Source organism: Equus asinus, chromosome 5, assembly GCF_041296235.1.
Source record: "Equus asinus isolate D_3611 breed Donkey chromosome 5, EquAss-T2T_v2, whole genome shotgun sequence".
Taxonomy (NCBI): domain Eukaryota; kingdom Metazoa; phylum Chordata; class Mammalia; order Perissodactyla; family Equidae; genus Equus; species Equus asinus.
In genome coordinates, this window is record NC_091794.1 from 12140057 (window position 1) to 12153298 (window position 13242).

At 40.3% G+C, this 13242-nt stretch overlaps 1 protein-coding gene across 1 annotated transcript in view; it reads right to left on the minus strand.

The window, feature by feature from the left end:
* The window catches only part of MORC1 (MORC family CW-type zinc finger 1), a 157160-nt gene extending 153581 nt beyond the window's left edge, over positions 1-3579 (minus strand). The window contains exons 1-2 of the mRNA XM_070508528.1: positions 3519-3579; positions 1476-1544 (exon numbers count right to left, since the gene is read on the minus strand). Of these exons, the coding sequence (XP_070364629.1) occupies positions 1476-1544; positions 3519-3579 (130 nt within the window). The remainder of the gene's footprint in view (positions 1-1475; positions 1545-3518) is intronic.
* Positions 3580-13242: the final 9663 nt, after the last annotated feature.

Sequence of the window (13242 nt, forward strand, 5' to 3'; positions counted from 1 at the left end):
ACTGTAATGGGATAAGACTGGAGGTGAAAAGAGTTTGGAAATTTCTGTAGTCACCTTCCATGTGTCAAGATTCATCTAGCTCAGTTTGGACAACAGATAAATTCTATTTTCAGTTGGCGGACAAATTCTTCCTTCTAATTTATTACTTAATTTCCAATCAATATCAATAAAGAATTGCTCTCTCAACACTAGTGGGCTTTTTAAAAATACTACTCTATATGTCAGTTGAAGCGTGAGTTCCTTCTGAAGATCTAAATATTTGTCATTTGTCTGTGTTTTGATCATTTTGTTTCTGGATCCACTTAAAAGAAGTTGCTTCTTTTTCTAAAGAAGTGCCTTGAATATATCACATATTCTGGTATTTATTTTTAAAATTCAAGAAAATGAACTTAACATTCAGCCTAGAAGTAAAAAATGAAACCTTTTTCAGCGTGGTTTTCTCACAAACTCTAGTCTTCCTCTTATTTAGTTAAGCACTAAGGAACCAACAATACTTTTTAATCAAAATGACGTGGAAAAATCAAAATGATCCAAACAAAGGCAGAACAAGAACTGAGTAAGATATGTGTCCATTTTCTACACTTGCTGGTAAGTTCTTTGACCCTTCAGACCACGGGGGAACTTCAGAGACTCAGAAGGTAATTGCTTGACTTTGTATTCTTAGCTTCCATCAGTACCAGCGAGACTCTCTTCCCTCTGGTGTAGAAATGACCAGAACAGTTCCATATGACTTGAACTCCCTCACCATTTTTTAAACCTAGTGGTCACAACCCTTGGCTTGTGGGACACAGACAAGCACTATAAGAATTCATAGATAAGCTATCCTAAATAACTCAAAGCCCTTATCAGAGAGAATAACATTTCAACTCCACAGCAAACAGGTTTTGTGCACCTGCTATGTGCTGTCTTTTTGCCAGCCTTGATGATACAAAGATAAGCCATGCAATGTGTTGGAGACTATTCATTACAATGGGAACGTTCAACTGAAGCAACTAAACCTTTGAACACGCAGAGAAAAAACACAAACCGCTAAAAGCAAAGAGAGGTGACCTCTACCTCAAGGTTAAGCAGAAAATTACAAATAGCCTAAGGGCAGAGGAAACTGCCTCAGGGCTCCTGCAAGCAGTACCAGAAGGGAGGGCTGAAAATTATCTGAGTCCGTCCAGTGACTGTTTGTTTCCCTTGTTCCCAGATGCTTTCTCTTACAAGGAATTGGTACCTTCTGCCTTTCATTCTTTCAGCAATATTTATTTACACTCACTTTTTGTCTTGGTTTACATGAATACAATGAATTTACTCTGTCAACGGGAATATTTAAATCTCAAAAGTTCAACAATGTGTGAAGTGTGGGGTTTATTTCCCTAACAGCCCCATACCTGTTTTTGCATAGATAGCTCAATTTATTTTTATTTATTTTATGGGTTTTCAGAGTGTTTCCTCTAACAGCCAGTTAGGTACCTAGATAATTAACTTACCCGGACTCATACCACATCCATCATCCAGGAAGCACAACATGAACCCACCCTGCAGGTTTTCATTATCCACTGTAAGAGAAAGCAGTTATTACTAATACACATTGGGCTTAATTTGTTTGTCAGAGAGTCATGCTGCTCACATAATTATTCGTCCTCCTCAAATGCAGCCACTGAGTGACAGAGTTATGGCACAATGATGGAGCTCAGAAAGGCGTCTTGGCCATAGTTTCACAAGAAACTGCAGGGAGAAAGTCATCATGCAACCAAAAGGCTTTAAATTAACATAAAACATCTGCACATTAATAAATTATGTATACAGTATGACATACCCTGTTCTGGAATCTGACTGGTCCTTTAAATTTCAGGCATTTTCTCCCAGGGGGAGGGAATGAAGGTGGATGGTGATCGGACCCCACGACCCCTCTATCAAACTGATCAACCTTTATATCCTTCCACCAAAGCACTAATTCCAGAGTCCATCCAGGCCATTCTGATGAAATTCATCAGGCTCTCTTGTAAGCAGTTAATTCCCATAACAGCCGTGTGTGTGTGCTTCTTAGCGGCAGCAAATATTTGCCTCTTGAAAGTGCATTTGATTTTTGAAAATGGCCAAGTTATTTGGAATCAATTTTGATGATTAAGAGAGATCATTAAGTTACATAATCTAATCTCTTGTTAAAAAAAATTTACAGGTGTAACGAAAACTAATGAGCCTAATTTTAATGCACAGTTTGTAATCTAGCTCTGAAAGGAGTTTCAACATTTGGGTATATGAGTTCTAGCTCATCTCTCTCTCTCTCTTCCTCTCTTTTTGTTTTTTTGGTAATAGCTTTATTGAGAAAGCTTACATATCAGAAGAAAAACCCTGCATGTTTAAAGTGTACAATTTGTTCGATTTTGACATTTGTAAATACCTGTGCAACCATCACCATAATCAAGGCAGTGAACAAAGCCATCACCCGAGATGTCTCCTCATGTCCCTTCGTAGTCCCTTCTTTCCATGCTCCATCACTCCCACCGCATCCTCAGGCAACCACTGATTTGCTAATTCTGTTCCTACAGATTCATTTCTAGCAATTTATTAAATCAACTCTGGGTTCAATGGACACCTCTAATCCACATTTTAAAAATTGTAAATAATGTTCTAGATAACCTATAAATAAATATCTAAAAAGCACATCCAAGTCTTCTGGGTTCACAATTTTTTGGCCATGTGCCCACTTCTAACGTCCCTCCCCTCCCTAATTCACTTCCTGTCTATAAACCCTCTGGATTTATATCTGCATACACCATCTCACTTTCCCAGTTCTTCTCTCTACATGGTCCTCTGGTCTCCTTACCTCAACTTGTGTGTCAGAATATTCCTCCACCTTTAGGCATTTGCTCTGTTCAGCACTCCCTCTGACTGAGGCTGACACTGCTCCACTATTCAACAAGGGGAATTCAACTCTTGGTGACTTCTTTGTACAACGTTCTCAACCTTGGCTGCACGTTTGAATCTTCGAGAGCTATTCTGAATTAACTGATCTTGGATGGGGTTCAGGAATAAAAGCTCCTCCCACTTATCTTAATGTTTATCAAGATTGGAAACCACCTGCTCCGCCCCTCAGGCAGCTGCATAGCTGCAGCAGTTGATTTTACAGCTCGCACTATATAGTTCTCATGTAAGGAGCTTGCAGAAAGAAGGGCTTTTCTTCAGCGAATAGGTGGGAAAGACTCAAAATTCCCAAGAGACATACACTGCTTACTTTTTTCTATAAATCTCAGTGAGGGATTACAGACCACCAGAGCCTCAAAATTTAATATTCCCCTACCACCCACCCTGAAGACCGGCCTTGTTTAGGTCAATTCCTTAAAACTATGGATTTCAGATAGATTTCTAGTATCTGTTAAGTATGCATTTCCCAAACAAACCACAACACCTTCTCCCTCACCAGACTTACTCCTCCTTCTGGCATTTCCTGTTCAACAAATGGCATCACTCTACCATTAGGCTTCAGCTGCCCAAGTGAAAAGCTCAGATCAAGTTCCCCATCTCCTCACCCCATAGACAGACAGTCCATTCCACCTCCTTAATGTCTTTCAAATTTGACACTTTCTCCATCCTACGACACTGCCTTCGTTCAGGAAACTATCATCTCTCTTCTGGATTACAGCAACAGCTCCCTAAGTCCTTGCTCCCACTAAAATCAGAGAGTGCAGACTGTCTGCAACCAGTTGGGCATTTCACTACTCTCCTGCTAATAACCCTTGCAAAGCTTCCCACTCTCCACAGGATGAAACCCAAGCCAGTCAACAAATTGCTTGCCTTTCATGACCTATCTCTTCTACTCTGTGATGGTTAATTTCATGTGTCAACTTGGGTAGTGAATAGTGCCCAGTTGTTTGGTCAAACACTAGTCTAGATGTTCCTATGATCGTGTTTGTGGATGTAATTAATATTTGCAATCAGTTGATTTTAAGTGAAGCAGATAACCTCCATAATGTGGGTGGGCCTCATCCAGTCAGTTGAAAGCCTTAAAGGCAAAGACTGAGGTTTCCCAAAAAACAAGTAATTTTCTGCCTAAAACTGCAACACGGAAACCCTGCTTGAGTTTCCAGGCTGCTGGTCTGCCCTAAAGATTTAGAACTCAAGACTGCAACATCAACTCTTACCCAGATTTCCAACCTGCCAGCTACCCTACAGATTTCAGACTTGCCAGCCCCTATAATCATGTGACGGCAATTCCTTAAAATCAATCTCTCTCTCTCTCTCTCTTTCTCTATATATATATTTCTCTCTCAATATATATTTCTCTATATATAGACATAGATATACTATATATAAATATAGATAGATATATAGATTGAGAGAGAGAGAGATCCTATCTCTCTCCCTCCTACTGGTTCTGTTTCTCTGAAGAACTCTGATTAATACACTCTCAAGGCTCATCTCTTGTCACGCCCTCCCCCTCCCACACTCCCCTTGAACTAATCTTGAACATCTCAAACGTCTTTGCAACTCCATCAGTGTTCTACATTCTCTCCAGATTCCAGCCACTGCACATACTGCCCCTTCGCTCTTCCCATCCTTGACTCACCAGGCTAAGGCCTATTTTCCCTTTAGATCTTTCGTTCATATAAGATTTCTTCTAGAAAGCCTCCCTAATCCTTCCACCTCATCAGGTGCCCATAATGAATGTCTTCTTTGCAATGTGTGTTTCCTACCTTTCATAGTATATTCAAATACCTGTTCATGTATTCAGACTAGTGGCTCTTATACTTTTGGGAACACATTTCCTCAGAGACATGATAGAAGCTCTGGGCCCTCTATCCATAAAAGTGTAGATACACACCATATTTTCCACAGACCCCTACACAAGGATGCTGATTCCCTGAAAACAAGCAGTGTGTGGACCCAGCACCTAGTCCAGTACCTGCCATTGGTGAGCACCAAAACAATGTAGTCAATGCATGCCTATGTTTACTAGAACTAATACACACAAACATATGAAACATCCATGGTTAAAATACTCAGTCTGAATTTTATAGCCCTCAAGTTACTTGAAGAAAGCTTAAGATTAGAAAGTAATTCAGGGGCCTTAGTAAATAATCTGAAAACTAGCCTAATGCTTAGATTAATTATGCATTCCCATACAATTCTATCTATTGGAGCATATGCCCTGGCCCTAGTTTATTTATTTTTCTAAGAAAAATCAATTCGCTAGGTTGATAGCCATACTGTGGGTTTGCTGCAATAAAAAAAAAAAATTATAAGATAAATAAATAATTTAAAACCAAAAACCGTTAAGTTCAGTTTTTCACAAAACACATATAACCTAAAGAAGTGCCACTTTCAACTCAAATTGCCAAGATTCCTTTTTATTTTTTGTCACAATGCCAAGTGCTAGAGACAGTGGAATGAAACGAATACTGTCATGCCATGCTGGTGTCCGGCCACAAATCCAAAAGAATATAACATGTAAATTCTGATTACATTTGTTGTACTTTATGATTCCAGATAATTCTTCTCAATCCTTCAACTCTTCATCAATAATATGCTCTGAATGAAAGGCAGCTTAAATCTTTTCTGCCTTCTCCATTTCTAGGACCACTGCCCCAGTTCAAATTCTCATGAACTCCTGCTTAAGTCATTTCCACAGCCCCACTTCCCTGCTATTCCTTCTTTCACACTTCTACAGACCATCTACAGACCATCCTGTATGCTATTGCTACAGTATCTTTCTTTAAAATTGAAAAGGGAATATTTATAATTTTCCAGGCGACATGGCTCAAAAGTCTTCAATGGTCCTCTGTCTGCAGAAAGAACCTCAGTGGGGTATTGAAGGTGCTCTTCCACTTGGCTCTAACACTTAGCTCTAGTCAGCCGTGTAGTCATTGTTCCCTGAAGGGGTTTTTCTCTATCTACGCAGCTGGCTCTCTGGCATCATTCAGGTAGGTCTTTGCTAGTATACTGCCTACACAGAGAAACTCCCTGATCACCCATGAAAAATAGTACTTTCTTCCCATCACTTTGTTCTCTTATCCCACTTAATTTTCTTTCCCTTTTAGCACTTATCATTTCTGGTATATTACTTATCTGTTCATTTCTTTCTTGTGTATGTCTTCCCGTTAGAATGCGTGTTCTAGGAGAGCACAGACTCAGTCAAACATAATTGGTGTGAATTTTGCTCAATGCTTTCTCTCTAGCACCTAGAATAATTGCTCTGCTCATCCATAACAGACACTCATGAATGACTCTCAGAACCACTCCACCATTCTTTTTCTCGTAGTTTTTCTTCCTATACTACTTGACGAAATCACACCCATACTTCATGCCCTAGCTCTTTAATATGAGGGAGGCATTTTCTATGTTTCCTCCATACTTTGAGTCTCTCCCAGCCAAGAGACGCTTATTCTACTTTACCCTGTAGAATTGGATACGTAAGGAGACCACTTTTTCTCCACTCCCAGTGTTTCTTTCCTTGTGGAATGGAGCTCAGTTAGCATCAATAAAGAGGCCCTTCTCTGACCCCTGACTCACTTTTTCCTGCTGCAGGGGGCTCACCCATCTGACTGGTGATTTGGGGAAGAATAAACTGGACTGCTCAGTTCAGATCTCTCCCGTGCCTTCTTGGGAGCAAGCTGCCTGCAGAGAGCGAGTTCCTCCCTTGGCCCAGGGCAGCCCAGTTTGGAAGGGAAACCTGCCTCCACAGGTGGGCAAGTGCCCGACACTCTCTCCCTGAGCTCCATTCTCCAACCTAGCAATGATCAGTACTAACGACTCTCTTGTTTTACGTCTCAAACTCTTCAGAAACGGGAGAGTAGAAAGGGAAGAAGTGTATCATTTACTGTTTCCTTAGATATCTCAAGATGTCCATGTCTCTCTCCCTCAGGAACCAGGAGCACCACCTAGCAAGGATCTTCAGCACTTAGAAAATTGAATTGAACTGAATTTCTTCTTAAATACAGATATGGATTTACATCAGGACCATATCCTCTTGCCAGTAACCAACCGCCAATATTTACAGGAGAGCTGACAGAATCGGGGTTGGGGGTCAATTTTAACACTGTAAGAGTTTCCTTAGGTAGTGTTAACTATAGGACTGGATCCCAGAGCCTAACTTCATTTGCATCATATTCCAATGAAATGAACTAATAAATGCAATAAATACTTGGTGACTAAAAATGAAGTCAATGAAGAAAACATATTTGGTTTCACTTTTATAGCCCTCAAACATTCATCCTGTACGTTCACTTACACATTTTAAAACTGTGGTAAGTTGGGAATGACATATACTTAATTATAAATACCCATAAGTTAATATGCTTTTTTAAAAGAATATGGTTTTCTCGTGGTAGACAAACTGCTCCAAATCAGTTCGATGCTTTCACAAAACCCTGGAAGGTCTAATTTTGTAAATGGGTCCCCTAACAAGGGAACAATGTCACTCTCGGAGTGTACTTTTCTCAAACTGGCTCCCCGCTGGGTCACTGTACTCACAAAGCACTTAGGTTACATTAAAAATCCATAGAATGTGGTTTGATTTCATGAAATAAAATAAAAGTAAAATAACTACAGGCTTCTCCATTAGAAGAAAGAAAAAGAAGAAAGCAAATCTGCTCACCTGAAAACACATCAAGTCTTGCAGCCCCCGCATCTCTGGAAAAATATAAAAACATCATCGCTTCAATATTAAATTATGCTTTAAAAAATTACATTCATCTGAATTGCTTATGAGGTATAACCTACTGTCAGACAGCAAACAATAGAGAAATCCATTTAAATTGCTTCAAAAACAATTACTAAAATGTTTCACTCTGCATTTATACATAAGCCTATGATCACTCGTAACTTGAGAATGTTACAAAGCCTGAAACTTAGAAATTTAAAAGGAGAAATGGAATTTAAAGGTAGTTACACAAAAAGCACAACAAAATGGATATGAATATTAAAAAAAAAAATTGGCTGGAGAATAATCCAGAGGTTATAGAAAGATTTTCATGATATATTTTAGTTTAAAAAAAGATGAAAAGAACAAGCAAATAACTAAGTAATATGTGCTGCATGATCACATTTTTAAGAACACATATGGTATACATGTGTGTATCTGTAAGTAAAGAAAATCAAAACATTAACAGTGGTTTTCTCTAGGTTGGCAAACTAAGGCCCATGGGTCAAATCTGGCCCACCAACTGTTTTTATAAATAAAGTTTTATTGGAACACGATCATGCCCATTCATTTACATATTGTCTATGGCTGCCTTCACACATCAATGGCAGAGTTGAGTAGTTTCAACAGAGAACACGTGGCTTGCAAAGATGAAAACATTTACTACCTGGTCTTTTACAGAGACGTGGCTGACCCCCACTCTATGTGATGAGATCACTGGTTAATTTTCCTTTTTTCTTCTTTTCTCAGTTGTCTACAACTCACAGTTACTATTTGTATATTTTTAAAAATTATTTTTAAAGTAAAAATTTAAAAAGGAAGGGTGAAAGAGCCAGAAGATCCTGGTTTCAATATCAGGGGTGTGAGGGAAAGGAGGAAGACAATGAGGAATGAAGTCTTAGCTGATGTGGAAGAGGGTTTGTTGAGGGCAAGAGTCTAAAAGGAAGCTCAGAATAATAAAAACAACCCGTGGGATTCTGATGGAGAAATCGGGGTCTCTCCCAAAACTTCCACCAGTCTCAACCCAAAACCACCCCAAACAATCTGAGTAGGTACACTGTACTTGTCCTACAAGCCCAGTTTCAAATTTAGTCCCTTAGCTCCTTCCTCTAGTCAATTGCCACTTCTAAGCTCCTCTTCTGCAGAAATTCTGGAGTTACCACTGCCACGTCTCGAGCATTTTCTGTGTGTCAAGCAAGCACTGAATGAGGCATTTTTGAACCTTCTCTTCTAATCCTTACAACAATCGCATGACATGTAGATATCATTATCTCCATTATACAATTAAATATATATTAGATAAAGAATTATATACATAATAGGTGCTCAAAAAAGGTCACTGTACTGAAATGGAAGTTTTCAAAGAAACGGTTTCTTCATACAGAAATTTCCACGTGATAAGGCACAGAACAATCACTCACTTTTCCAGCGTAATTAAGACATTTCAGAAGAAGCTTTGTACTTTGGCCCAGGTACTTTCTCTCTGAATAGCTGTTGCATTAGGAAGAGGCCCCCAACCATCCCCTCCTATACTGTAACATTGTTTCCTCCTTTCTTTACACATTCTTTTAATATCTTCTAGTTCTCATTTTGACAACTATAGGAAATCATCAAAATCTTGAATACGATATACAGTAACTTCTTAGAACAACGCAAGGACTTTATGGAGACCTGCTTCATGAGACCAACTCAGCATCCTAAGTCTATTAAACAGCTTTATTTGATGCCAAATACTAGCATCTAAGCAGCAGTGGCAAACTCAAGTGTCCACTGAACACAGAATTGAGGAGCTTGGGCTGGCCAAGGGGACACTGAGAACGGCAAAGCTGAAGGCACAGGCTAGTCCCAGAGAACACTTGCTACACACCTGATCCCACGGAGGAATGTGGCCTTGAGGTTGCTACTTCTAATCTTTAAAAAAGAAAGCAAGAGATTCAGATTTTTATGTGGCACCTCCTGTTTCTTAAACCTTACAAGCAATTCCTTCTTTTCTTCCTTTTCTTTATAAACACTGTGCAAACTTTCAACGTGATCCAAGCAAAATGAGACAGGCTGGACTTAGTCAGGGGGCTGCCAGGTCACAAAGGCGGCCCTTAATAATTGCTTTCCTGATCATATTTGTCTCACTTCTGAAGTCAACCTTTGCCAATCACCCGATCAGCCTCCACTACATGAACTGTTTCCATCATTCTATTTCTTTTACATTCTGATTTTACCTGCCCTCCTTGGCTGTATGAATGAGTGAAGTAACTTCAGAGGAGAAAAGACATTGGCAAAATAAACAAACGTGTTCTCACAGAGTTCCAGATGTCAAGTTGCTGAGAATGGACATTCAGTAGGAGGAAGGACTAATGGATACAGGAGGAGCCCTGCTTCAGAGCTCTGAGCAGAAGCCAACAGCGGCAACCTTGACCTCCTGTAGAGAGACTAACCGCGGACATCCACGTGTCACGGCCCCATCCCTGTTAGGTCCTTCTAAATTCTATTCATGGCTCTCCTGACCAACCAACTTTATTCTTTGTCTCCTCTTCCCTCCTTTTCTGTGATAACTATGATTCCATTAGTTCGAGAGAGAGAGAGTTTCATGTAAGGAGGAGCTAGTGACTTTTTACTTAGTGCTGGCCAAAAATGGGGGAAAATGAGAAACGCTGAAATACAGTCATCAATCAGTGGCAGGGCATTTAGGTCTCGCTACTGAGATCCCGAATCTAGCAAGCACTTACTGCGTCGTGGGTGGACTTTGAAAGGTCAGTAAACTCTTCTGTTATAGAGAAAGATAAATGTAAAACAAATCAAATGCCATATTCAGTTAGCTGAAAAACTGACTCCCTCGCAAGCCTCCACAAACATACTATCGAGTGGGCCTTAGATTGTTAAAGAGGTCCCTTAAACGTCAGTAACTGTCAGAGACAGTAAAATGGCATGGGGAGTTCTGTAGCCAGACAGCCCGAATTTGCATTCTAGCTCTGCCAAATATTAAGTGTAAGACCTTGAATAAGTCATCTCACCTCTCGGGGCATCAGTTTCCACATTTATAGAAAAGGGATCATAATTCCCACCTCAAAGTGTTGTCGTCAAGATGAACGAGTTAATACCCGTATATAAAGTGCTTTGAACAGGGTCTGATAACGTAGTAAGAAATCAACAACAGTTAGCTATATTCTCCCTACCTATGCAGTTGGCTTCAACGCAGACTTCAAGAAACGCCCAAACCCAAATCTAAATTCTCAAGACACAGTATACATTGATATATAACTCAAAAAACATTCCAATGAATAACTGTTATTACATGGTTATTAACACAAAAACTGACATCCAGTTTACCTGCACTTCAAGTTTGATCATAAATATAAACTCAATAAAGATGAAGAATTCCTCCTCTCACCTGTTCTTTTTCCGATAGTATCTTGATTTTATAGGAAATCAACTCACAAAACATTCCAGGTGGGAAAAAATGACATTATCTTTTCATCTTTAAATATAACTAGACTTGATTTACGCCACGAAGTGCCCACAACAACCGTTCCCAGACAAGCCTTACCTTGCATTGTCTAGCAGTTCAGCCAGAGCTCCGAAAAGGAAGCTGTGAGTGGTGCTAATGAAGAAATCAAGGGTAAACCAAAAGTTAAACCAATTCTGTACTCAGCATAAAAGGTTCAAAAAACTTGCAGACAAATGTTCTCCAGGTCTAGACAGAAAATCAATGAAGAATTATTCTAGAAACAACTTTCTTGGCACAGTCAAGATTCTGAAGTAGATGTGCTCCTTTAGAAATCCAGGGCTAGAACACAATTGCCAAAATATCCTGTCCACTCCTAATAAAATAAACACTTCAGCAACCTTACTGTAGTCAGAGCATATTTTGATGTTTTAAAATTGCTTTATAAGCATTCACTCAAGTTTTTTCAGAGAACTTTTCACTAAAATTGTATTATTTAAGGTCAAATTATTTCTGAAAAATATTGATCAAAATCCTGGCCCACTAAAAGGCCATCAGGTGCCGTCTGCAGGCCCAGGAGAGCAGGGGACCCGTTTGCCCCACTAATCTTGCTTTTCTGTGGATCTTTTCACCTCACAGATAACCTCATGGAATACCTGAGGTCACTCTCTCCTGTACCCCCTAGTGCCAGGTTCCAGGTAACAGATCACATCAGAAGCCATCACTATTCATGCTCTGAAGGCTGACCGTTCATCTGTGGGTGAAAGCAGGCTGCCTGCGGGGTCCCACGCTTGCTTTTCATTTCCCGATGTGGATATTGCAAGCAGCAACTTTATCACAGCATTAAGGGCAGATGCAGCATGCAATTGTCTTTTTATATTTAGGAACCAAGTAGCAGAAGCAAAAGAGACCCATTTATCAAAAAACATCCGCTCGTTCGTACAAGAGGAAAGATCACCTGTGGTATCTCAGAGACTCCAGACACCTCAGGCCACAGGACAGTATGTTAGCTTAAAATTTAAAATTTTAAAATGTACATACGTATATCCATTATTTTGGTAATTTCTAACTTTAAACACATGCTGATGTGGGGTATCTTGATGCGAGTCAGGTTGCAAGTTTGTCACTTACAAAAATCTATTAAATACTGTTGTTACAGAAAAAGTCCCTTCCCACAAAGAAAGCTGGTGTATAAAAATCTAAAATAGGGCAAAAGAGAAGTGTAGGTGACACGCTTTACAAAACTAGCACTTTAAACCACGGGCCTTTATAGTGAATTTAAAACACGTGATTCAATGTACAGAAATTCAGTATATAAACAATCCTTCAGGAAAGTAACTGCAATCATTCTGACAAAAAAAAAAAAAGGCCATATACATTTCTGTACTGTTTCATTTTTACTGACTGCCTGTCATGTGCCAATGTGGACAGACATGGTCTTTACCCTCTTGTGGCTCAAGGCAGTGGGGAATGCAGAAAATGCACAAGTAAACCAAAAAAAGAGGAAATGACAGGTTGGGATTAGCTGCAATGAGGACGGGTGATGGGGAAGAGGCACTGGTGAGGAGCGGCCTGGAGGTCAGGGAGGGCTTCTCCTCATGCAAGACGTTTAAACCGAGCTCTGAAGGACGAGAGCTTCTCCTCGTGCAAGACACTTAAACCGAGCTCTGCAGGATGAGGAGAACTCAGCCCCTTGCAGAGCCAGCATGAAAACTCTCCAGCAAGAGCAGGAGGTGCAGAGACCCTGAAGCAGGAAACAGTCAAGGAGGCCAGGCTGTCCTGGCCATGGCCAAACGGGGACATCAGGGTGGGATGCAGGGATGGCCGGGTCCCGCAGGGCTCCAACTCCAAGGTTAGGAGCTCATACTTGGTTGGTCTACGTGCAACTGGAAACCACTGTTGTGTTTCAGGAAGAGAGGCATATTTGGTTTACTGTTTTAAAAGCTCACTGTGGCAGCTTTCACGAAAATGGACCATAGGGGAGCAAGAACAGGAAGCAGAGAACCCAGTTTAGAGGGCGTGTGGAGAAGTCCAGAAGGCAGATGGCAGCGGTTTGGACTACAGTCCGTGGCAGTGGAGATGGAGAGAAATGGATGAATCTGAGACACAGCTAGAGACAGAATGAAGAAGACTGCATGGACCAGATGTGGGGGTGAAGCAAGGGGGAAATTAAAAA